Source organism: Penicillium maclennaniae (assembly GCF_028827695.1).
Source record: "Penicillium maclennaniae strain IBT 15551 chromosome Unknown utg000003l:1.0-5670915.0:1.0-5674809.0, whole genome shotgun sequence".
Classification (NCBI taxonomy): Eukaryota; Fungi; Ascomycota; class Eurotiomycetes; order Eurotiales; family Aspergillaceae; genus Penicillium; species Penicillium maclennaniae.
In genome coordinates this window covers 1,557,599-1,580,632 of record NW_026623215.1, presented here as the reverse complement: position 1 = coordinate 1,580,632, position 23,034 = coordinate 1,557,599, and the positions used below count along the sequence as shown (strand labels likewise).

At 48.0% G+C, this 23,034-nt stretch overlaps 7 protein-coding genes across 7 annotated transcripts; 5 read left to right on the top strand and 2 right to left on the bottom strand.

Annotated features, from left to right (window-relative positions):
- Window positions 1-102: 102 nt before the first annotated feature.
- Window positions 103-2,400, top strand: N7477_002696 (SH3 domain-containing protein; the record flags this gene model as incomplete). Its single annotated transcript, XM_056964359.1, has 6 exons — window positions 103-130; window positions 191-517; window positions 569-795; window positions 846-1,212; window positions 1,273-1,902; window positions 1,967-2,400. The coding sequence occupies 6 exons, from the start codon at window positions 103-105 to the stop codon at window positions 2,398-2,400; spliced, it is 2,013 nt and encodes a 670-aa protein (XP_056824312.1).
- Window positions 2,401-3,203: 803 nt separating this feature from the next.
- On the top strand, window positions 3,204-3,425 carry N7477_002695 (uncharacterized protein; the record flags this gene model as incomplete). The annotated part of the gene is made up of 1 exon (XM_056964358.1): window positions 3,204-3,425. The coding sequence occupies one exon, from the start codon at window positions 3,204-3,206 to the stop codon at window positions 3,423-3,425; it is 222 nt and encodes a 73-aa protein (XP_056824311.1).
- A 369-nt stretch (window positions 3,426-3,794) lies between these two features.
- On the bottom strand, window positions 3,795-4,043 carry N7477_002694 (uncharacterized protein; the record flags this gene model as incomplete). The annotated part of the gene is made up of 1 exon (XM_056964357.1): window positions 3,795-4,043. One exon carries the CDS (start codon window positions 4,041-4,043, stop codon window positions 3,795-3,797), a length of 249 nt encoding a protein of 82 aa, XP_056824310.1.
- A 2,573-nt stretch (window positions 4,044-6,616) lies between these two features.
- On the top strand, window positions 6,617-8,411 carry N7477_002693 (PQ-loop repeat-containing protein; the record flags this gene model as incomplete). Its single annotated transcript, XM_056964356.1, has 2 exons — window positions 6,617-7,862; window positions 8,380-8,411. The coding sequence occupies 2 exons, from the start codon at window positions 6,617-6,619 to the stop codon at window positions 8,409-8,411; spliced, it is 1,278 nt and encodes a 425-aa protein (XP_056824309.1).
- A 1,421-nt stretch (window positions 8,412-9,832) lies between these two features.
- lcb2 (putative serine palmitoyltransferase 2) lies at window positions 9,833-11,865 on the bottom strand (the record flags this gene model as incomplete). Its single annotated transcript, XM_056964355.1, has 2 exons — window positions 9,833-10,606; window positions 10,657-11,865. 2 exons carry the CDS (start codon window positions 11,863-11,865, stop codon window positions 9,833-9,835), a joined length of 1,983 nt encoding a protein of 660 aa, XP_056824308.1.
- Window positions 11,866-13,570: 1,705 nt separating this feature from the next.
- Window positions 13,571-15,705, top strand: N7477_002691 (acetoacetate--CoA ligase family protein; the record flags this gene model as incomplete). The annotated part of the gene is made up of 2 exons (XM_056964354.1): window positions 13,571-13,798; window positions 13,855-15,705. 2 exons carry the CDS (start codon window positions 13,571-13,573, stop codon window positions 15,703-15,705), a joined length of 2,079 nt encoding a protein of 692 aa, XP_056824307.1.
- Window positions 15,706-16,158: 453 nt separating this feature from the next.
- N7477_002690 (mitochondrial-processing protease subunit alpha) lies at window positions 16,159-18,038 on the top strand (the record flags this gene model as incomplete). Its single annotated transcript, XM_056964353.1, has 2 exons — window positions 16,159-16,269; window positions 16,338-18,038. 2 exons carry the CDS (start codon window positions 16,159-16,161, stop codon window positions 18,036-18,038), a joined length of 1,812 nt encoding a protein of 603 aa, XP_056824306.1.
- Window positions 18,039-23,034: the final 4,996 nt, after the last annotated feature.

Below are 23,034 nucleotides of genomic sequence, written 5' to 3'. Positions count from 1 at the left end.
GTTTGTTTATGTCTAAAGATTCTGCCTCACCAACCACTCTTCACCTCTGCGACTTGTGCTACTGCTTCTCACCGCCGATCCCACGTTCTTTAAACCTGCAACATGACGAGGCCTCAGATCATTCGCGCTGGTAAGGCAAACGACTTGGCTGGCTGTTTGGTGTATTGCAGAAATCTGACTATTTGTTTAGATACCTTGGACCTTCAAAACCATCAATCCCCGTCAGCGCAAGACCATTCGAAACAACCTGAACATCCAGAACCCCTTGGGGGCGGCCGGTCTGCCCCCCATCAGTCCTCCTCTATTCGTCATGCCGAGGAAGACATGAAGTTGGAGATCAAGAACGGTCCTGGGACCGACGGTGCCATGGTGTACGATGATGACGACATCGAGGCGGACGTGGCTGGAAATGCCGACTACGATCACGATGATAGTGACCTCGCGGATGGTGAAAGTGACGATCTCATGGACGACGATCTTATGGACAAAATATCGAGTTCTCCGTCCATTGACGATGGTACGTTCTCGCGCTTTATCGCGATCGATCCTTTAATCTAATGATGAGCAGAGGACATTGATTTCGAATTCGTCTACGCGCTCCACAATTTCGTCGCAACTGTTGATGGACAGGCAAATGCCGCCAAGGGTGATACTATGGTGCTACTAGACGACAGCAACAGCTATTGGTGGCTTGTTCGTGTAGTCAAGGATGGAAGCATCGGGTACCTGCCGGCAGAACACATCGAAACGCCCACCGAGAGACTTGCCAGGTTGAACAAACACAGGAACGTTGATGTATGCAATTCGCAGGTTTTCTTTCGCTAGGGAAATACTGACTTTTATAGCTATCTGCAACGATGTTAGGCGACAACTCGGAGAAGTCCAAGAATCCTCTGAAGAAAGCCATGCGTCGGCGAAACGCGAAGACTGTCAACTTCGCTCCACCAACTTACATCGAAGCGTCCGATGTTGAATATTCTACCGACGAAGATGATGAGCACGGTGATTTCTTCAACGATGACGAGACTGTGGAATCGGAAGATGAGGGCCAGGAGCAGAATGAGGACATCGTGGTGGAGCCTCTACGGCCCAAGGGACAAAAAGAGAAAACCTCAGAACAGCCCGAAGGCGCTGAGGCTGAAGACAGGCCTGCACCCGAGCAATCAATCACGGACCCTCACCGGTCGAGCGAGGAGTTCTTTGACCCCGAAGGTATGAAGAGAGATCATTCCTGTGGACGAGACACATCAAAATCTAACTTGTTGTATCAAGTGGAACCTGCCGTCAGTAGATCCAGAAATGGCACTGTGCGGAATACCGATTCTTTCTTCAAGGATGACACTGCCGAGCCAAAGAAGATTTCTTTGACTCCGAACCTGCTACGCGACGAGTCCAACAACAATAGCAATAATAGTCTACTCAATGAATGGAAGGATGGCCGCGGAAGCTTTGAAAGCATCGAAAAAGCAACTTCTTCACAAGAGAAACTCACCAAGGATGACAAGAAACGCAAGGACAAGAAACCCGGGATGCTTAGTGGTCTCTTCAAGCGCGGCAAAAAGAGCAAGTCGACCGACGAAGACATTGATGAGCCCTTGTCCCCTGCTGAATCTTCATCCCGCATATCTCCAAAGACCTCCATGGAGTCCACAATGTCCCAGGACTCTAGGACTAAGCCGACGAGGCAGGCCAGTAACAAGTTGCAGAAGCAGCCCCCAGCGGCTATGTCTCCTGTCTCTCCCACCTCTCCCGTCGATCACACCCAGGACATTGAGTCAGCTCTCGCAAGCCAGGCGGCTCCATCAATTCGACAGGTTACTACAACTCAGGAAGTGGAAACTTTCGAAGAAGAAGACTGTGGCGCGGTGGCCTCTCCTGCCGGCCAATCAAGCCCCTCGAAAGGTTCCTTTGTAACTCCTACGGAGTATCGGGATCCATTCGCGTCTCCAGATGATCGACCATCCAGCGAAGCGCAGTGGAGAGGACCTCACGGATCCGATCGCGCAGCGACTGGTCAGCATTCAGTGGTATCCCCACCCCAAAGATTCACACCAACGATGGGCACAAGCTACTATGGCGGTGGATCGGGGTCCCCCCGTTGATGACTTCCCAGTCGAGGGCCATATCCCGATTAGTGCCCCCGGCCTGACCCCCGATACTACGCAGCGTGGCTACTCTGTCTCGCCGCCCTCCCCGCCGTCGTCCTCCGAGGCCGATTCCCACGACCTTCAGGCCACCGACGCAACCCAGGGTTCACTTGACACACTTTCAGTGGACACCCCCACCTGGAGTGATGCCAGTCTACGATCATACATGGACGAAGAAAACGATATACGCGACCTTTTCATCATTGTCCACGACAAATCTAATATTCCCCGGCCGGTCCCGAGCACCCTGTGACAGGCCGTCTGTTCAAGGAGGAGAGCAAGAGGCTCAAAGAAATGAACAATCAACTCGACGACATGCTTGTGAAATGGATGGCCCAGCGGGCACGCCGCAATTCCCAGCGCAGTATGCAGAGTCCGACCTCTTAGTCACCAGGCGTCCCTGTTCCCCTGTCAGTGTATCTGCTCACATATGCATGGGTCTGTCAGGTCACCTTGGGGAATGACACCGCAAGGGCATTTGCAGTGCTGCGCACGTTACCTGTGCCCGACCCTTTCCATTCTTCTTCACCTTCTCATACCAATCTTTCGCTTTCATGTCCACCCCCCCCCCTCGGGAAGCATTTGAATGCCTTGCTCTTCACCTCCCTCGCCAGACCTGTGGGTCTGAATCAATCCACAGCTAGCCCTGTGTTGCATTGACCCCTCTCCTTTGCTTTTTCATTATTGTGATTTCTTGCCGGAATACCCCGAGTCCAACGTATTTCTTGTTTCCGTTCTTTATTTTCTCTGCTTGAACTTGATAGCGCGTTTTATCGTGAATAGACGAGGCATGGCAACATCAGTCTTCAGGCACCCACCTTCCTTTCCTGTAGATGGCCGCTCTATCCAACGACAACCCTCGCGATGGGCTTCTTGCAGGACCCGGCAGCGATGATTGGCGGCGTGCGCATTCTAGACTTCCTGTGCGGGTCGTGCGCGCAGGTCATCCGCGCCTTGTGATGTATGAGCCGCGGTGACCAGAAACGAACGGCCCCCGTATTCATAAGACCCATCTCTTACTTCCGTACACATTCTCTCTTCCATCATTGCAACACCATGGCGGATCCCTACAATCCTTATACTTCATACTCCACGCCCACCCCGGGCGGGGTCAGCTACTATCCTCCGGAGCAGACTCACCAGGAACAGTATCCATACCAAACCCACCAGCAACCATACAACAACACGGAGCCTCAGCATGATCCAAACTACCCCTACTCCCCACCACAGAACCCGTACCACCTGGCGCCCGAGTCCTACCAATCTACTCCCGAATAGAAGTTGCACACCAGTAGGACAACCAGACCATCTCGGCCCCATCACGCCAGCGACCCAGAACCAAAGTGGGAAAATCCCCAGAGAACGCAAGCTACTAGTGAGTCCACCAACCTCTAGAGCACAGACCCACGCTGACAAACCCCATTCAGCGGCCATTCAGATCCAGCCTCGCAGCCACGCTACACACCTTCGCCCAATCCGCATGCCCCCTCGGTCTATGTGTCAGATTCCGACCCGCGGGACAGTAGTGGGAAGGTGCCAACTGATGATGATGAGCCCGGGAGCGAGCGCGGTCTTGCAAGTTCGTTGGCTGGTGGTGCGGCGGGGTATTACTTTGGTCACAAGAAGGATCATGGGCTGTTGGGGGCTCTAGGTGGGGCGATCATTGGGAATATCTTGGAAAAGAAAGTGAAAGATCATGAGAAGCCCGAACGGGAGCATGGACATGGGCGGAGGCATGGGAGTCATCATGGGAGTCATCATGGGAGTCATCATGGTAGTAGTCATGGTAGTAGTCATGGTAGTAGTCATGGTAGTAGTCATGGTAGTAGTCATGATAGTAGCCATGGGGGACATCATCACCATCATCATCATCACAGTCGGAGTCGGTCGAGGCATCGGGAAGATGATGAGTATTGAGAAGGGCGTGACTTTTAATTTGTTGTTACGACTTCATGGTCTCGTGTATTTGATTATGAAGTCACGCATATTCCGATCTTGCTTGATTTGTCGGGTTAAGCTTTTCGGGTTTCATTCGAAATAGTTGAAGGTCAAGCCGGGAATAGATATGATACACCTTGGTAATGATTGAAGTAATGAGAGATCCCCTGACCTCAAAGCTGGTTGCTGCGTGGCAAAATTGTATTTATCGTGTTCAAGATGTCAAAAGGCGGCTCACATATTATGTCTCATTCAAGTCACATCGAAGACTGGGAAGGGATTGGCTCCGTCCCTGAGCAGGTTTGCTGGCTATGTAAGGATAAGGGGGCTCCTATATGTAGATGGTCATGGATGTTTCGTGCCATATATAAGTCACTCACCGTACATTCTATAATTCTTCTGCTTGATACGACTTTCCTGTTCTAGGTAATTCTGTTTCAATGAGGGCGCTCGGATTTAGGCTCACTGGGCATACTTGAGTCCTACTAGAGCTCACTGAGCTACTCAAACTTGGTCACTGAAGTGGTTGGTAAGGTCCACCGGGCACTCTCTGGGTGCTCATCGATTTCTGAAAGATTGATTAGAGTGGCTAGGAGATTAATTAGTCTGCAAGTACGAAGTGTTTGCTAGTCGACCGCCATATGGCACTGATACTAATGTAGATGACTTGAAAGCATATGATTATACGATAGCGAGAGCTTAATGATTCAAAGATCTGTATTTTTCCAAGAAAAGATTGAAAATGAAACATAGTACGAGATACTAGGCTCTTAGTAACCAACAATCTATGATGTGTAGCAATATTGTCTGCTGTACTTTTACATGGAATGCATGTGTCCAGAGTGTATGTGGGCGGAGCAAGAACTACACAAGACCCTAATCTAGAATATCTTTCATGAGCGGAAGAGGTAAAACCGTTGTCCATGTAAAGACCTGTGAGGACGAGCGGTAATTTTGCCGCTAAATTGTAAATCATTTGTCCTTGGTTGCTATTACGGTAGTATGTGATATAAATACATGAATTAAATTCTTAAATTATGTTGGTACGAATAGTCATCTATAGGCTCATCTCATTAGGAGGAGATCAATGGGGATAGTGGATGGAGTAATCCGAATATGTCGTGTGAACTCAATACTGATTGAACAATGAAAAGTGACTTCTATGTTGGTGCAATAAGCTACATTAATATCGTTCAGTTCAAGAGGTAAATTGATATAGTCCATGATTCTTTCAAAGGACCACGATTCGGGTAATTTTCTGAGGGCAGGTGGTACGTAAACAAGGCTAACTCGGTGCAGTTTATTAAGATCGCTTTCTTTGGCTACGCACCCCTACGCTCAGAATCTGATTGGGGTGCGAACTACAGCGCCCAGATGAGGATCAGGGAGTGTATCAGACTGCTCCAGGGCGTGCTCAGTTCTGCTCAGTGAGCAAAAAGCGGGACGGGGAACGCCAAGAAGTGACAGAGAAACTCCGATACGTCGAAACCGCGTGCTTGTGCCCCGTGGCTTACCTCCACGTTGCACCTCGTGGCCCCATACTCCATCTGCGCTTCGATGAACTTGGAGCTTGAGTCACAGTCATTCCTACATTTGAGAGGATCTCCGTACACTGCCAGAATAGACGGATTATAGTGGTCACACTCAGTACCATAGCTCCGACGGTAGCTCCGACGGTAGGAACCCGAGGACTAGGGTGGTCTGATGACAGCTTTCAGGCGTCTGCAAGAGACTGAAACCGTCTCCCGGCCATATGAATCATGTAAATGGAATCGATAAGGGCCAGTATGTTGAGAGGCCCCGTTCCCGGTGAGGGTCGAAAAGTGGGTCTTGGATGCCTGTACGGCTGAGATGCCGATGGAGATCAGTGGCAGATCCCGGACCAGCTATGGTCCCGGACCCCAGCTCCAGCTCCGGTTCTGGCGCCATTAGCGATCTGAATTCGTAAGGGCACATTGGTACCAGCTCATGCCCATGGCCCCACATACGAGCCGCTCAGAGTGGCGATGGTATAGATAAGAGTCACGTGGGAGACAGAAGCCCTGATCGATGGCTCTATAATCAATTTGCCCGGTCACGTAAGTCCGGGGAACTGCGACGAACCCGGGGTAAATCAGATATAGGATGTTTACTTGATAGAGTGAGGAATGCAATCGGACTAAATCGGATGGACTCGGTAATGGTGATAGGCCCACTAAGGGGGAAACCACTTATCTTTTGAGTCACGCCTGATAAGCCCCGATTCGGTCATGATCGTTGCACTTCAGCTCTCGTGATGCGAGGGTCACTTGTCTTCAGCTACGACTTTCCTCTTTGACTCTCCCACTCTCTCTCTCTCTCCTTCTTCCTTCTACCTGCTCCCCTTTGACCTTCCCTTGTCTCCCTCTCTTAGCCGTTTCATTCACTTCGGTCTATCGAATCGGGCCCGGACTCAATTGCTTTACCCGGATCAGCTCCCGCCAGATCTCTCGAGGACTTGCACCTCAACGACGCACCTTTTTCACTCTCGCGAAAGACGAATCGAATATATAATGGCGTCTGTTTTACAACATCTCATACATGGGTCGCTCCCAGACCACTGCGAACCGACATCGCCCTTCCTGACCGCTATCTCATCACATCTCCACATCTGCCTCCCCACACCTCTCGCGCTGATCTCCTCCGTTCTCGGAACCCTCAGTATCGTTTCATGGCTCTTTGCCCAGATGCCGCAAATATTCAAGAACTACCAACTACAATCAACATCAGGATTGTCAATCTTTTTCTTGGTCATTTGGTGTGCGGGTGACGCGAGTAATCTAGTGGGTGCTCTATTCACCCGGCAGGCAGGATGGCAGGTCGTGGTGGCAAGCTACTATGTCTGCGTGGATGTCGCACTCGTGATCCAGTTCTACTGGTACACTCACTACAAAGCCCGCCTGTGTGGGGGCTACAATGACTTCTTTCACTCACACGACTCCGACGCTCGTGGCGATATCCTACAAGGCGTGGCTGTGCCCGCCGACACTGTGACCCACCGGACACCACCCGCCCCAGTCGACATGACAAAGAAGGCCGAACTCAACGATACCGGCGTTCAAACTGGAACCCCACTCAACTCATCTGCTCCCGGAACTTCATATACGAACGAGAAGTTGAGCTCCTCGCGACGGACCGTCCGAATGGGCAGCAGCGCAAGCAGCGCGCCCTTTGCTCTTCCCCGCACCATGCTGATCGCCACTCTCGTCTGCGCCGTCCTGGCCAATGGCAGTCCCATAGACCCCAAACCATCACCTCACCCGCCCATCTCTGACGCACCACGCGAAGCCATAATCGAGATCATTGGCCGCGTCGTCTCCTGGATGTCTACGCTGCTGTATCTCGGCTCGCGCCCGCCACAGCTCTACAAGAACTACCAGCGCAAGAGCACCGAGGGACTCTCTCCTTTGCTGTTCTTCGCTGCTTTCTGTGGAAACTTCTTCTACTCATCTTCCCTGCTCACGAACCCCAACGCCTGGAGCGATTTCGCGCCATACGGAGGCGGCGGCTGGGCCGATGCCCACGGGAATGACCGCTGGGAGTGGATCGGACGGTCTATGCCGTTCTTCCTCGGTGCATTCGGAGTTCTAGGGCTCGATGGTTTCATGGGCGTGCAGTTCCTCATGTACGGATCCAATGAAGAAGATGATGGGAGTTTCATTGGAGAGGACGATGACTCGAAGCGCGGTCGCAGCAAGTGGAGGCGTGTGCATGGCTGGATGCGTGGCTGGATTCCCTCGACATCGCCTCCTCCTGCGAGTATGAGCGTCGTTCGACTCCACTGGAGGGGTCGGCTCTACTTGGTCAGGAACATGGGCGTTATGGGACTGTCTAATGGGCTTGTGCATATATACCCTGTTTTTTTTTCTTCTCAATTCCTAGGCGGGGCAGGCGTTAGACCCAGGCAGGTATGACACATTATGACTCTGACGACTGTGCGAGTTAGAAGATTCGATCCACATTGCATATACAGTCTTTCCTTTTCGTTTATCATGGCACTTTGGCTTGGGGCTTATTTCATGCATTTCCGGGTTCCATTATTTCCTTCTTTCAGCGTACACTGATGGGTTAGATCTATCATAAGGCCTCCATATACATTCTCAACATATATCTGAGTCGGAATCTAAATCTTGACTTAACGATCTTCAATTCATCTTACTGCACTTCGACTCTCGCCCGTACGAAGAGGCTAAGACTGAGGCTAGGGCTTGAACCTTGGGATGGCATCGTGTGCTTGTTACCTTCCAGTGTCTCGTCTAACTAATATCAAAATAAGCCTTCCTCGCTATTCTACTTCAGGCCTTGTGAGATCCTTTGTCTGGATGCTTGTACTCTGGACATACATTCTGGACACATACAGTTCATGTAAAGTACATCAGACAGTATTATTACACGACACAGACTAGTACAAGGGTACTTTGACAGCTTCGGATGCACCAGCCAGTCTATTCGGCAAGTATGTCGAAGATAAAGTTACGGCTTATCAATGCAGAGTTCAACATCACAGGTTCTGTCGACTGGCAGTTTGCCCTGGTGGTTCCTATAGCCAAGGCTTTTGGACTTTTGTTAACCACGACGGATCTCATCTTCTCTATACTCCATCCCCCACAGGCTGACTGCAGATCACGACTTACAAGGGCTTTGAAGGAATAGGGCGTCAGCCGATTTTTGTTCTTTTGTTAAGGGGCATGAGATTATATGTTGGTCTGAACCTTGTCTAGCGGGCGGGTCAATGGAGCGGCGCGATTTGCTGAGAGATCTGGCGGTTTGTGGTCAAGAGGAGCAACTCGATGATCTTGACAATTGGATCACACAAAGCAAAGTGCAGAAGTGCATGGCTATTAGTCCGGTTGGAATCAAGGTAAATTGTTGCTGAAGGACGGGAGATAAAATATTCCTAGATCAACAGCAACTAAGACCAATATGGAGTGACTGAGACAAAGTTTCAGAGGAGTCACAAGTTACTTATTTCTGTTCAGCTTCATTTTCGTGATTTGGCTGTGCCATAATATATTAGACACACAAGTGTACAGTGGCTGTAGGTGTTGACATTGAACGAATCATTGAATTATAAACAAAGTATCTCGAAAAGAGGACAGGTATCCACCTGCCAATCTGAAGCAGCTTCTTCCATAAATGGAAAGATAAAAGTAGTGTATCCAGTATCACTGGGATCGACCAACGGAGCATCCCAAGCGAACCATGCTCTTGACACCTTGTTCGAGACAAGGATGAGAACCATGGTTCAGTGACATGAAAGCGAAGAAAAGCCAACTGTGTGCCCAAGTACGAGCACACATGCAGCACTATTAGGCAATATTCTAGAAATGTAAAAGTGACACAGAAAGTAAGAAAAACTAGAAAAGGGCTGCATGCCAGGCACAAAAAAAAGGAATTTCCAAGACCAGGACCGGTTCGTAGAAAAACAGGGACATATTCATTCGTTGCTTGTTCGAATAACTCATGACCGGGTTTTTTCTTTTCTGAATTTCGCCTTCTTTTATTCGGACCCGAGCTTTAAGGCTCTCCTGTTTGATCACGCCATTGCAGGAAGGTGGGACCGAGTATAGATAAAAGATAAAGGAAGGGAGAACCATGGAAGTAAAAAACCGCGATACGGCGTGACCAGCACCAACCGGGCTCGTGGAATAAACTCCGAAGGAAAGGGCTCAAAACTCAATATGCAAGAAGTTTCAACGCAGCATCAGGCAACGAAGGGGACTGTCAATCTAGTACAAAGGTGACTTGACATCCTGGACTCCGCGTCGGATGACATCTTCGAGCCGCCACCGGGGTGGGCTGAGATTTTCGGAGCGCTTTCGGTGCCAGTCCTTCTCCATCTCCGGCGGAGGAGCCATTTCTTCGGTAGGAGGCAGAGCGCCGCCAGCAATACCGGTGGAGAACTTCAGTTGCAGAACATTGCCGATTTCATCACATGCGGCTAGAACCCGGTCGAGGTCATCCTTGGTATGGGCGGCTGACACACAGAATCGTGCGCGAGATGAAACCAAAGGCGTAGCGGGATAACCAACAACCACAACGGAGATCTTGCGCCGAAGCATCTCGTGAGAGAATGCAGGCATTTTGGCCGGGTTGAAAAGAAGAAGAGGAATAATTGGTGAATCATCATGACCGTATACTATAAAGCCGAGACGCTTCAAGCCGAGACGAAGGTACCGGGAGTTGAAGGCCAGGCGCTGGAGACGGTCCTCACCTTGACCGGGCGCGAGCTCGCCGTTGATAATCCGAAGGGCGCAGGAAATTTGCGTGAGAATTGCAGGGGCAGGGGCCTCGCCGTAGAGCATACCAGAATTGGTAGCTCGGAGCTTGTCAATCATGGCCTTGTCCGCAGCAATGTAACCACCATTGGCACCAAATGACTTGGTGAGAGTCCCCATGAGAACATCGACCTCACCGGTGTCAATACTGAAGTAATCGCACACACCCCGACCTTTGGGACCAATGGCACCGATGGAGTGAGCCTCATCCACGAACAGGTTGAACTTGTATCGGTGTTTCAGAGCCACAAGACCGGGAAGGTTACACATCGAACCTTCCATAGAGTAAAGACCTTCAACAACCACGAGAATCTTCTTCCAGGGCGGTGGGTGCGGGGTTGGCCTTGAGAGATGGCCTCACGCAGCTTGAGCTCTAGATCCTTCATGTCATTGTGCTTGAACATGGCGATGGAAGCACCAGAAAGTCGGGCACCGAATCGAATGGAGGCGTGATTAAGTTCATCGGAGATAAGCAGGTCGCCCTTTCCAACCAGAGCCGGGAAAACATTGGCGTTGGTGCCGAAACCCATCGAGAAGACCATCGACGATTCCTTGCCCACGAACCGGGCAATGAGCTCTTCAACCTCAACATGAAGATCTTGGGTTCCAGCCTCCGCGCGAGTGCTGGGAGTAGCAATACCGTACTTGCGAACAGCCTCCTCGGCCTGGTCGGCGCAAGGGCCTTCAGACTGAGCGAAACCGAGGTAATTGTAGGAGCTCAGGTTTAATGTGTCGGTAGTGGTACCGGTCTCGTAGAAGTGGTGATTGTGATCATCGGTAGCACGGTCGATCAAAGTGATATTTCGTCCGGGGACACCCGTGGTGGGACGCTCGAAGCAGTCGTTAATGCGGAGCTTGAGACGACGGACGTAGAAGTTGTCAAAATCACTGTTGAGCGCGCCGTAGCCGTTGCGGGGCTTGAGGTGGCGGTAGTTCTCCTCGCGGAAGCGTTTGCCAAAGAAATCCCGGACGTGTCCGAACGCAATTAGAATTAGGTAGCTGATGTAGGTTGTAAGCAAGTAATAATACGGCGGCTCGTCCATCACCGGCTCCGGGAAGACACCGCCAGGGTGTCGACTGGAGTACCGGTGGCTGGGATGACCGATAGGACCGAATTGGGCATGTTGCTTGGCCAGCCGACGGGCCTCCTCAGGAGTCGGGGGCTGGAACAACGTAGTTGGCATCTCTTCCATATTCGGGTTATCAGCCGTGGCACTGGACAGAGAGATTGTCGGTAAGGACAGTGATGCCGAGCTGATCGGCGTGACGTTGGACGGGTTGACCCCGGTGGACTGCGGTGGCGCCTGTGAAGGTTGCGGCTCGACCCTAGAAGACTTGGGTGACGTCGAGAAGAACTGGGACAGGCGATGGGACTTGACCGAAGGTGCCTTTATGGAAAAACCGCCCTTTCCCGAAGAGGGTGAAAAGGACGGAGAGTTGGAAGAGGTGTCGTTGGAGGAGTTGTTGCTAAACCGACGAGGCATCGCAGAGGGAAGCGGCGAGGCAAATTGGGGGCAAAGAGATTTGGCTGGGACCGCCGGACCGAAGGAGAGCGCGGTAATTTTCACACGCGTCCAAACCGACGATTGAAGCAGGGACTACCCAAGATGATGAGTCAAGTCGGACGCAAGATTGTTCGGCGCGTGAGGATTCAGGAGTCCGAATTTTTCCGTCTTTATTGTAGAGACAAAAGGATCTGAGGCGTGACGACGTTAGCTAATTGTTGGAGAAACGTTCAAAGTTAGGCTGGACGAGTGCGCAAATCGAAAACGATGGAGGGATGAAGTCGTGAACATGGGATGAGGATGAGGTTAAGGGTGAGGGAGACGGACCTCCTATCCGCAGACCTCCGACAGGGCTTAGAGTGCGGCACGTGGAATTTGGAGGGGGGGGCAAGCAATTGAAGTAAGAACAAGGGGGCGAACCCAACGGATTCAATTATGTCGAATAATTCTCCCTCACAGATTCGATGAGGTCGAAATGAAGGAAAGGGAGGAAAGAAGGTAAATAACGAGTCGTACCTGCGGTATAATCATCATGCAGGCCCGAATGGGTCGTGGTATTGCTGTGCGAACATGGATAATACGGATTTTCGCCGATATGATTGGGTAGAAGAGGTAAAATTTCAGTTAATTGGATGTAATTAACAGGGCCGAGACGGCTCAAATTTTCGAGCCCCCAGTGGTTTAGTCAAAGTTGTTTCCGATCTGGATCCTTGAATTATCCAGTTTTTATCCACCTGTGCCGTCACTGGGCGCTCGGTAAGCTCCCTAGCGTCCGGTGCTCAGGTATGGATTTCCGATGCTTGTAGAAGGTAGATGTAGGATGAGGTACTCTGAGCCCCCCCCTGAAGGCGCACGTAGATCAATGGACAGGTTTGCTGTAGCGTTCCTGATTCAATAAATCATGCCAATCGTGGCTGTCAAACTCAAAATTGGTCCGAAATGCGATCAAGGGGGAAGTTCACACCGATTTGGCTCATCGTCATGATTGAGCCAAGATGATGATGTCGACGGTAGTGTTCTCCAAGGAAAGTACAGACCATCATACGACGTGAGGTGCCATATCTGAGTGGAGAATACACCGCATGCAAGCGGAAAACGGTCTCGACCATCGCACGATACCCTGTTGGTGCCTGAGGCACACGATGTCCCATCCGCGTTCCGCATTTGATCCGCCGATTCTGGGATGAGTAGGCATGAGCTGGAGCTCAAGCAGACGGGTGGGGATGGGGGAAAAACGGTAGGAAAATTTGCTAGTGTCTGCCCATGCTCCTCTTATCCCTCTTATAAAACCTCCCCTCTTCACTACCCCGGACGAAGCATCTCTAAGCCCTACACCGTGTGTTCTATACCCGCAGCCGCGGATCGGTTAAAGCAGATATTCCCGCAGCCCGCCCCGCGTATCCCTTGTTGGGACAATTGGTTGTGAGACTTGACCTATTTTCATTTGCCATCCAGTCCCACCCCTGCAAGACCTTCCTGGAATACGCACTCGACATATAGATTGTTGGGGAAAGATTTCTGGTAGTGCGGTGATACTGTGGAGAGCATACCTCTCATCTACGCCGCGGACCTGCTCCTGACGGAATTTCCTGTCCACTATTCGAGTTGATATTCCCAGTCTCGGTCTGTGTGTGCCTCAACTTGCTTACTAAAGTTCAATTGCACCCATTGGACGCAATTAACTATGCCACACATCGATGAGGCTGTCTCAATGGAGGTGAAGGAGCTGTGGCGGCCCTCATCTCCAGAAAAAACCCAGATCTACGATTTCATGACTAAAGTGAACAAGAAACATGGATTGTCTCTGAGGGACTACAACTCCCTCTGGAAATGGAGTGTGTCAGAGCCCGCCCAGTTCTGGGAAGAGATCTGGCACTATACCCACGTCCTGGCCCACGAGTCATACACACGGGTGAGTTCTGTCATGGCATAGGAACGCTGAGTAAGTCCTCTCTAACGCAGAATTAGGTACTTGAATCAGACGGGCCCATGTTTCCTCGTCCTGCATTCTTCCAAGGGAGCACTCTGAACTTTGCCGAGAATCTCCTTTACCCGGCCTGCGCTCCTGATGAAAATTCTATTGCCGTGATTGGCGCCACAGAGGCGGACCGCGAGTTTATCTCCTGGAAGGAGCTGCGTGAACGTGTTCGTAAATGCGCTAACGCTCTTAGACAAACTGGTCTTCAGACTGGTGATCGCGTGGCGGGCTTTGTCGGCAACCATGCTAATACCGTCGTGGCGATGTTGGCCGCGACGTCCATTGGTGCTTTCTGGACTGGAGTGTCGCCGGACACTGGCGTTCATGCCGTGCTTGAGCGTCTCAAGCAGATTCAACCCAAGGTCCTCTTTGCAGACAATGCTTCGCTGTACAATGGCAAGGTTCATGGCTCGCATGCTAAGGTGCGCGAAATCGTGAGCGAGCTGCCCGACTTAGAGATCTTGGTTGTCTTTGAGACTGCCAAGCTCCTCGACGTTGACATTGAGGAACTCCGTCCTGTGAATGGAAAGGTCCATACCTACGCCGACTTCCAGAATGGTGTTTGGGATCAGGATGCACCTCTGAAATTTGCCAGCTTGACACCCGAACACCCGGTATATATTTTGTACTCCTCGGGCACCACCGGAGCACCCAAGCCCATCGTCCATGGATCTTTGGGTACGCTGTTGCAGCACAAAAAAGAACATCTTCTTCACTGCGATATCCGGCCTGGTGATCGGCTGTTCTATTTCACCACGACAACTTGGATGATGTGGCACTGGCTGGTGTCCGGTTTGGCCAGTGGTGCGACCATTATTTTGTATGATGGTTCTCCATTCCGACCTTTTGATGCTCAAGGGGGCAACGGAGAGATGGCTATGCCTCGACTGATTGATGAGCTTCAGATCACCCACTTCGGCACATCCGCCAAGTATCTCTCGATGCTGGAGCAAGCGGGACTCAACCCTCGTATGCATGCTCACGGCCCGGTGTCTCTTAACACCCTAAGAGCCATTTTCAGCACTGGGTCACCCTTGGCTCCTTCGACTTTTGAGTACATCTATTCGTCAATTCACCCTGATATCATGCTAGGCTCTATCACTGGGGGCACAGACATATTGTCTCTGTTCTGCTCAGGCTGTCCAATCCTGCCCGTCTACAAGGGCGAGATTCAATGCCGTTCTCTTGGAATGGCTGTCTCGGTTTTTGACTACGCTGGCAACGATGTTAGTGCCTCTGGCGAACCGGGAGACCTCGTTTGCACGGTCCCTTTCCCGGCACAGCCGGTCATGTTCTGGCCACCCGGTCCCGTTGGCCAAGAGAAGTATCGAAAGAGCTATTTCGACGTGTTCGGTCCTTCAATCTGGCACCACGGAGACTTTTTACGTTTAAACCCAGAAACTGGTGGCGTGATCATGCTGGGCCGTAGTGACGGCGTGCTCAAACCCTCCGGCGTGCGCTTTGGCAGTGCCGAGATTTACAACGTCTTGTTGAAGCACTTTGCTGATGAGATCGAAGACTCTTTGTGTGTTGGTCGGAGAAGGGAAGGCATCGACACAGATGAAACGGTTGTCCTCTTCATGAAGCTTGTGCCGGGCATTGCCGCTAGCGTGTCTGACCTTTCGAAGCGCATTCAAGCTGTAATCCGCAAGGAGCTGAGTCCTCGCCATGTTCCTGGCATCATTGATGCCTGCCCCGAAATTCCTGTGACGTCCAATGGCAAAAAAGTCGAGAACGCGGTGAAGCAAATTTTGTGTGGACTGAACATTAAGATCGGAGCAAGTGTTGCCAATGCCTCCTGTCTGGATTGGTATCGCAACTGGGCCTCGGAGCACCCTTAATTTGAATACGCGTGCATTCGAGGACACATGTATGAAATTCAGACGTCAAGATGGAATAGGTCACAGACGAATTTTGTGGCCACATGCGCCGATGTCTCTGACCTTGGAAGATTCCTAAAACGTTCATCCTCGAGACACGTTCGATATGTCATCGTAGAATCTAGACTTTTGGTATTTCGTCAGCATGGCCCAACGCTAGGTATTCGCCAACAAACAAGTAACAACTGGAAACCCCGAATGAGTTAACAATTCGATCATGATCAATTAATAAACAGATCTGACTCTCCTTCACTTTGTAAAGCTTGGATTAAGATCATGCAATTACTTACGTAAGCACTCGGCGCAGTCCTCCGGAATCGAATCTTCGCCGCGGCCAAAGTCCCGATTCTACCAGATTTGGAGACGCAAGAGTGTATCACGCATTCTTGAATCGCCAACACTGCATATATCCCGATGTCAGGCAACATGCGCCGTTCTGCCTTGCGGGCTATCGAGTCCGCAAAGCCTCTGAACCGAGCTCCTCGCTCAGTGTCAAGAAGCTTCGCTACTCTCAACGAGGCCAAGGTTTGCTGCTTTGAACCCCCAGAGTCTGTCCCCCCGTCGCTGATTCTGATACCTTCCTTGTCCTGCAGGACCCTGCCGAACTTGACCAAATCACAACCCTTCCGAACGGACTTCGCGTGGCCACAGAGTCATTACCTGGTCCTTTCGCTGGTGTTGGAGTTTACGTGGACGCCGGATCACGCTACGAGGATGCCAGTCTACGTGGGGTCAGTCACATTATGGACCGATTGGCTTTCAAATCAACCACGTCGCACACTGGAGATGAGATGCTAGAGGTTCTCGAGTCGCTCGGTGGCAACATTCAATGTGCCTCGTCGCGTGAATCGTTGATGTATCAGTCAGCCAGTTTCAACTCGGCCGTCCCTACCACACTCGGCCTGCTTGCAGAGACTATCCGGGACCCTCTCATCACCGAGGAGGAGGTGCTTCAGCAGCTTGCGGTCGCGGAGTATGAGATTGGCGAGATCTGGGCGAAGCCGGAACTCATCTTGCCGGAGCTGGTGCACATGACCGCCTACAAGGACAACACACTTGGTAACCCTCTGTTGTGTCCTAGTGAGCGACTGGGTGAGATCAACAAGTCGGTGGTAGAACGCTACCGGGAGGTGTTTTTCAACCCAGACCGAATGGTGGTCGCTTTTGCCGGCGTGCCCCATGCAGAGGCCATCAAGCTTACAGAGCAGTACTTCGGCGACATGAAGGCCAGTGAACAGAGCAAGGGACCCGTTCTTTCGGGGAGTGGCATTGACACCACCCTCTCGGACTCGACCCATGCCGCCAACGAGGGCCAGGTCCCGACCGTGCCTTCATTCACACCCTCCTCAACTGTGAGCAGCCCGGCTGCTTCGCACAGCACAAACTCGTCAATCCTGTCGAAACTTCCATTCCTCAAGAAACTCTCCACTTCCTCACAATATAACGCCACAGTTGAGCCCCTTCACCCGTCTTTGATCGAGCCCTCTGCTCTTGATCTCCGACGACCCGCTCACTACACTGGTGGATTCGTTGCTCTTCCTCCGATCCCGCCGCCGGCGAACCCGATGCTGCCTCGTTTGAGTCACATTCACCTCGCATTCGAGGCCCTCCCCATTTCCTCTCCTGATATCTACGCCCTGGCCACTCTCCAGACCCTTCTTGGTGGCGGTGGTTCCTTCTCCGCCGGTGGCCCCGGCAAGGGCATGTACTCGCGCCTCTACACCAATGTTCTCAACCAGCACGGCTGGGTCGAGAGCTGCATCGCTTTCAACCATAGCTACACCGACAGCGGTATCTTCGGAATCTCCGCCTCGTGCAGCCCAACTCGCACCACCGAGATGCTTGAAGTGATGTGCCGCGAGTTGCAGTCGTTGACCCTGGATACCGGTTACACTTCTTTGCAGACCCAGGAGGTCAACCGCGCCAAGAATCAGCTCCGCTCTTCGCTGCTCATGAACCTCGAGTCACGCATGGTGGAACTCGAGGACCTTGGTCGCCAGGTGCAGGTCCACGGTCGCAAGGTCGGCGTGAAGGAGATGTGCGATAAGATCGATGCCCTGACCATTCATGACCTTCGTCGCGTGGCTAGCCAGGTCTTTGGCGGCCATGTCCAGAACAATGGCAAGGGAACCGGCAAGCCTACCGTCGTGCTGCAGGAGGGTGAGCTCGAGGGTTTCAAGCTCCGCTCGTTCCCTGGGAGGAGATTCAAGAGCGTATTGCTCGATGGAAGCTTGGCCGGAGGTAGATCATGCCTAACTGCCGGCAAAACGCCCTTGGGTCCAGGGCCATATTAATATATGCTCACGTGCCCAGGTGTGTTTAGATGAGATCCTTGTGGAATATCTGCAGCAGGAGGACGTGTACAATAGAGTAGAAATCTGTATCATATTTACCCTTCCTTTCGATAGTTTCTAGACTTACGTACCGGATTCCTCTGCCACTTCTTGGCGTTCCCTTTCCGTTTTAGTGCTCAGACCTTGCCGCTTTTTGCTCACTGAGCAGATCTGAGCACGCCTCTGAGCGGTCTGATCTGCTCATTGATCCGCGTCTGAGCACTCTGATTCGCTCACTGAGCAGAACCTAAGCGTCGGGGTGAGCAGCCCACGAAGCGAGCTCAATAAAATGCACTACGCTAGCCCGACTCACGTACTATCTTCCCTCACTAAATTACCCTATTGTCTCATCATAAAAGTATAAGTATCACTAAAATAGTTATTTATCCTAGTAATCTTACTGCAGTCGATCGCGCCATAATAGAGCCTGCTACTTGCTTGACCAATCAGTGGTATATTTTTATACCATATGCTTCTAGGAATATTCTTTCTAGTAACCCTATAATCTCCTAACCGGGCCGTGGAGAATCATAGTGCCGAGGTAATTAGATACACTGCTCGGATACTTACTTCTATATTGGGGCTATGCCTACTAGTGATTAGACCTATGTGACGCATGGTTCAGGGAGAGTTCGAGGAGAGGTCACATGTGGTGAGCTAGTCCCGAATGGGACACGGGGGGGAGGATATTGTTTGTAGTTATTCTCTTTCTCTTTCTCTCTTCCCTTTCTTTCTCTAGTTTAGAATTTTTCGAATAGTATACGACTTCTTTTGTACTAGCTTATAACATAGTTCTAAACTCGTCTTTTTCTCTTTCCCTCGCTTTTAGAGGCTTAGTAGCGTCGATATATTATTATCGATATATACGGGTATCCTATAAGTGAGACCTGTAACCTAAAACCCAATAAATCGAACGAATTACGAATAACGCTAAGACGGCGAACCGAACCCTAAACTAAATCTAATAATATAGATTAGTTAGCTAGCAGAAATAAGAGCTAGGAGAAACGCCGCATTATAAGGGAAGTAGCTTATTTTCCTAATACTAATAATAAAGAATAATAGGAAGATCTTATAACTAAGCGATATAAGAGTCGCCCTAATCGCAGGGAATCACTAACCTTCCTAGAGAAAGAATAAGATAAGATAATTATTATAGAATAGCTAATAGAATAGATCCGCTAAGAACCTTAGACCGCTTAGAATATATTAGTAAAAAGATATAATAAGATTAACTGACTTAATACTAAGTATATTAATAAGGTTACTTAGCTATAGGCCTAAGTTAGTTAATATAATAATCTTATTTAGGAACTATATAAGTAGCTTATAGGATATCCTATAACTATAGCTAAGGACCCTAAATATATAGATAACTTAGTAGCTAAATACTAATAATTACTTAAAGAAAAGAACGTAATTAATATATAGTTACTTAAGATAATTAAGAAGTAGGATAGTGTGGGAGATCCAGTGGGAGATCTAATGGGAGATCAAGTCTTTTATCCTTCGATGAATAAAAGAATATTTCCTTAATAGGAAACCTCAGGGTATGATATGATGATTGAAGAAGAATTGTATTTTTCTTGTAGAGAATTGCGGACATATTTATATCCAATCAACAATATTCTAGGCCTATATTAGACTTGCATTGTTTTAAGTCTAGGCCTGTCTTGCTTTGAAATCAATCATAGTCTAGGCATCATTAATAGTCTAGACCTATTGTCAAGGCATCATTAATAGTCTAGACCTATTGTCAAGGCATCATCAATAGTCTAGACCTATGTCAAGGTATCATCAATAGTCTAGACCTATATCAAGGCATCATTAATAGTCTATCCATAGAACACCTTTTAATAGACCTATTATAATTAGGTGGCTTTTCGTATTTACCTGACCAATTATAAAGATCATAGTCTTCTTGGATGACTAAAGGTAATGCTGACAGTCCTTGATAATGCTGACAAAGGTAATGCTGACAGTCCTTGAATATGCTGACAGATAGCCTTATAGTCTCTATCCGCTTTCTTAGTATAGATAATATAGCTATCGCTAGCTTACGCATAATATTCTCTATACCTAAGATATATAAGTCTACTAAAATACCTAACGCTCTAATAATAGATAATAGTAAAGATATTAAATTTAAGGCCTAAAAAACTAAGGTCTAAAGTAAGCTTCTATTAAATAAAGACTATTACCTAATAGCCGCTTACTAGCTTACTTATATCCGAAGCTATTATAGAGGGAAGGCCCTTCGCTATATTAGTCCTTAAATATAGCCTAACGCTACGAATACCTATTAATTAATAAATAATATCTTTAACTACCTTAAGAGTATATTTTATAACCCTAATTATAAATAGGTTGTCAGCATATTCAAGGACTGTCAGCATTACCTTTGTCGGCATTATCAAGGACTGTCAGCATTACCTTTAGTCATCCAAGAAGACTATGATCTTTATAATTGGTCAGGTAAATACGAAAAGCCACCTAATTATAATAGGTCTATTAAAAGGTGTTCTATGGATAGACTATTGATGATACCTTGACAATAGGTCTAGACTATCAATGATGCCTTGACAATAGGTCTAGACTATTAATGATGCCTTGACAACTAAAAATGATGCCTAGACTATGATTGATTTCAAAGCAAGACAGGCCTAGACTTAAAACAATGCAAGTCTAATATAGGCCTAGAACATTGTTGATTGGATATAAATATGTCCGCAATTCTCTACAAGAAAAATACAATTCTTCTTCAATCATCATATCATACCCTAAGGTTTCCTATTAAGGAAATATTCTTTTATTCATCGAAGGATAAAAGACTTGATCTCTTATTGGATCTCCCACTGGATCTCCCACAGGTTATGAGCCCGGCCCTTTAAGGTCAGTATACCTATCTATACTAATTACTTCACCTATTTTATATATACCTTTCGGTATATATAAGTACCTATACCTATATAGGTATCCTGTTATAGGAATTTTATTATAGGTCCAAACCCTATTTAAGATTAAGGTTATCTAAACCTTAAACTTAAAAAGGTTAATATATATATATATCTATCTATATATATCTATATATATTCTATATATATATAAGATATTTATATACTAGGTACTATATAAAAGGATCTATCCGAAGTACGTCTACCGATCGGTACTTACCTCCTCACCTAATATATACCTACATCAAGGTATATATAAGTACCTCTACAATTATTTAGGGTTTCAAAACCCTAATTCAAACCCTAATTCGAACTTTATTTCAAACCTTATTTCAAACTCAAAATCGAAAAACTTGAAGTTTGATATTGATTCAGCTTATCCTTATTATATATATATATATATATAATATAATAAGCTATATACCTATATCCACCCTAGGTATCAAGCCTACCCCTAGGCTTTTATTATCCTATATTATGACCAATTTCGATAAATTTGGCATAGAAAAGCTCAAAGGCTCCGAAAACTATGCCACTTGGTCTACAAGGATAGAAGCCTTATTATGCAAAGACGAAATTGAAGGCCCAATCACAACAAAAACCCTATCATCTGATACTAAGGCTATCCAATTAAAAAATACGAAGGCATGCGGTATTATCAAGCTTCTTTGCCTTGATAGCCCACTTCTATATATCAAAAATATGGATACCGCCTATGATGCATGGCAAAAGCTCAAAAATCTCTATAATCCTAAGGGATTTATATCTGAATATTTGACATTAAAAGAATTCTTTAATCTATCATTAACTGACTATGATAGGATGGAAGAATATCTAAATAATGTGAAACGTCTATCAGATGAACTAAAAATGAGGAATATTATATTACCTAAGCAAGTTATATTCGCCTGGGTTCTTACCTCACTTTCTAGTGATTATATTGGCTTTGTGTCCAATATAACACAAGCTTTAAGGAAGGATCCTGATGCCTATACTATCGATACCCTATTTACTAGCCTAATTGATGAGGCTAGGGGTATTGAGGACCTTTCCAAGCCTATTATGACTATTACTGGGCACGATATACGTCAAAACAAGCCTAGTAACATAATACACCCAAATAGGGCCAAACGCTATCCTAGGTCTGACCAAAAAGGTCAAAAGGGTCATTATAAGGCAAATAAACCTTATAATAAGCCTAAATACCAAGGAAAAGCTTATAAAAAGCTACCCTACTCTGGTAGATGGTGCACGAACTGCAAAAGAAATAGTCATAACACCGAACAATGTTGGATACTATTTCCTAATCAGGCACCACCTAATTGGGGTAAAAATAGGACTATAAGCCCTAAGCCTTATGATTTAAACCCTAATACTAGGGTTAATAGGGCAAAAAATCCTATAAATAATAGGATCACGCACAATGACCACTATGAGACTCAAAATGCATATATAACGACTACGCGTTCCCCCACGCCTTTATATAATGCAAAAAGCAATCATAGCCCTATGAATTCTCCTTATATGTCGCCTAATAATAAGGAAGATATAGAGCTATTTGATATTGCAGAAGATGAGGTACGCTTCCCTCTCTTATATAAGCAAAACTCTAATACGAACAAATCGTATATAGATGATTTAAAAGGCTTATATAGTCAAAAAGTGGATTTTATTATTGATAGCGCTGCAAGCATTAATACTATATGCAATTTAAAGCTTTATGAAACATACCACGATACAAATACTATTGTACGATGGGGTAAAGCTAAAAGCCTAAAGGCAAAATATAAAGGCGATATAATACTAAAATTTATATCGGGCTTTATATATAGACTAAAAAATGTCTATTATATACCTGATTTAGGTATAAATTTATTGAGCATAGGTTCTATGCAAAATATAGAGACTTTATTTACCCAAAATAAAGCTTTATTATATTCAAATAAAAGGGCTATAGCTGTAGCTAACCGAAGTCCTCATGGTTTATACTGTGTTAAAACTAC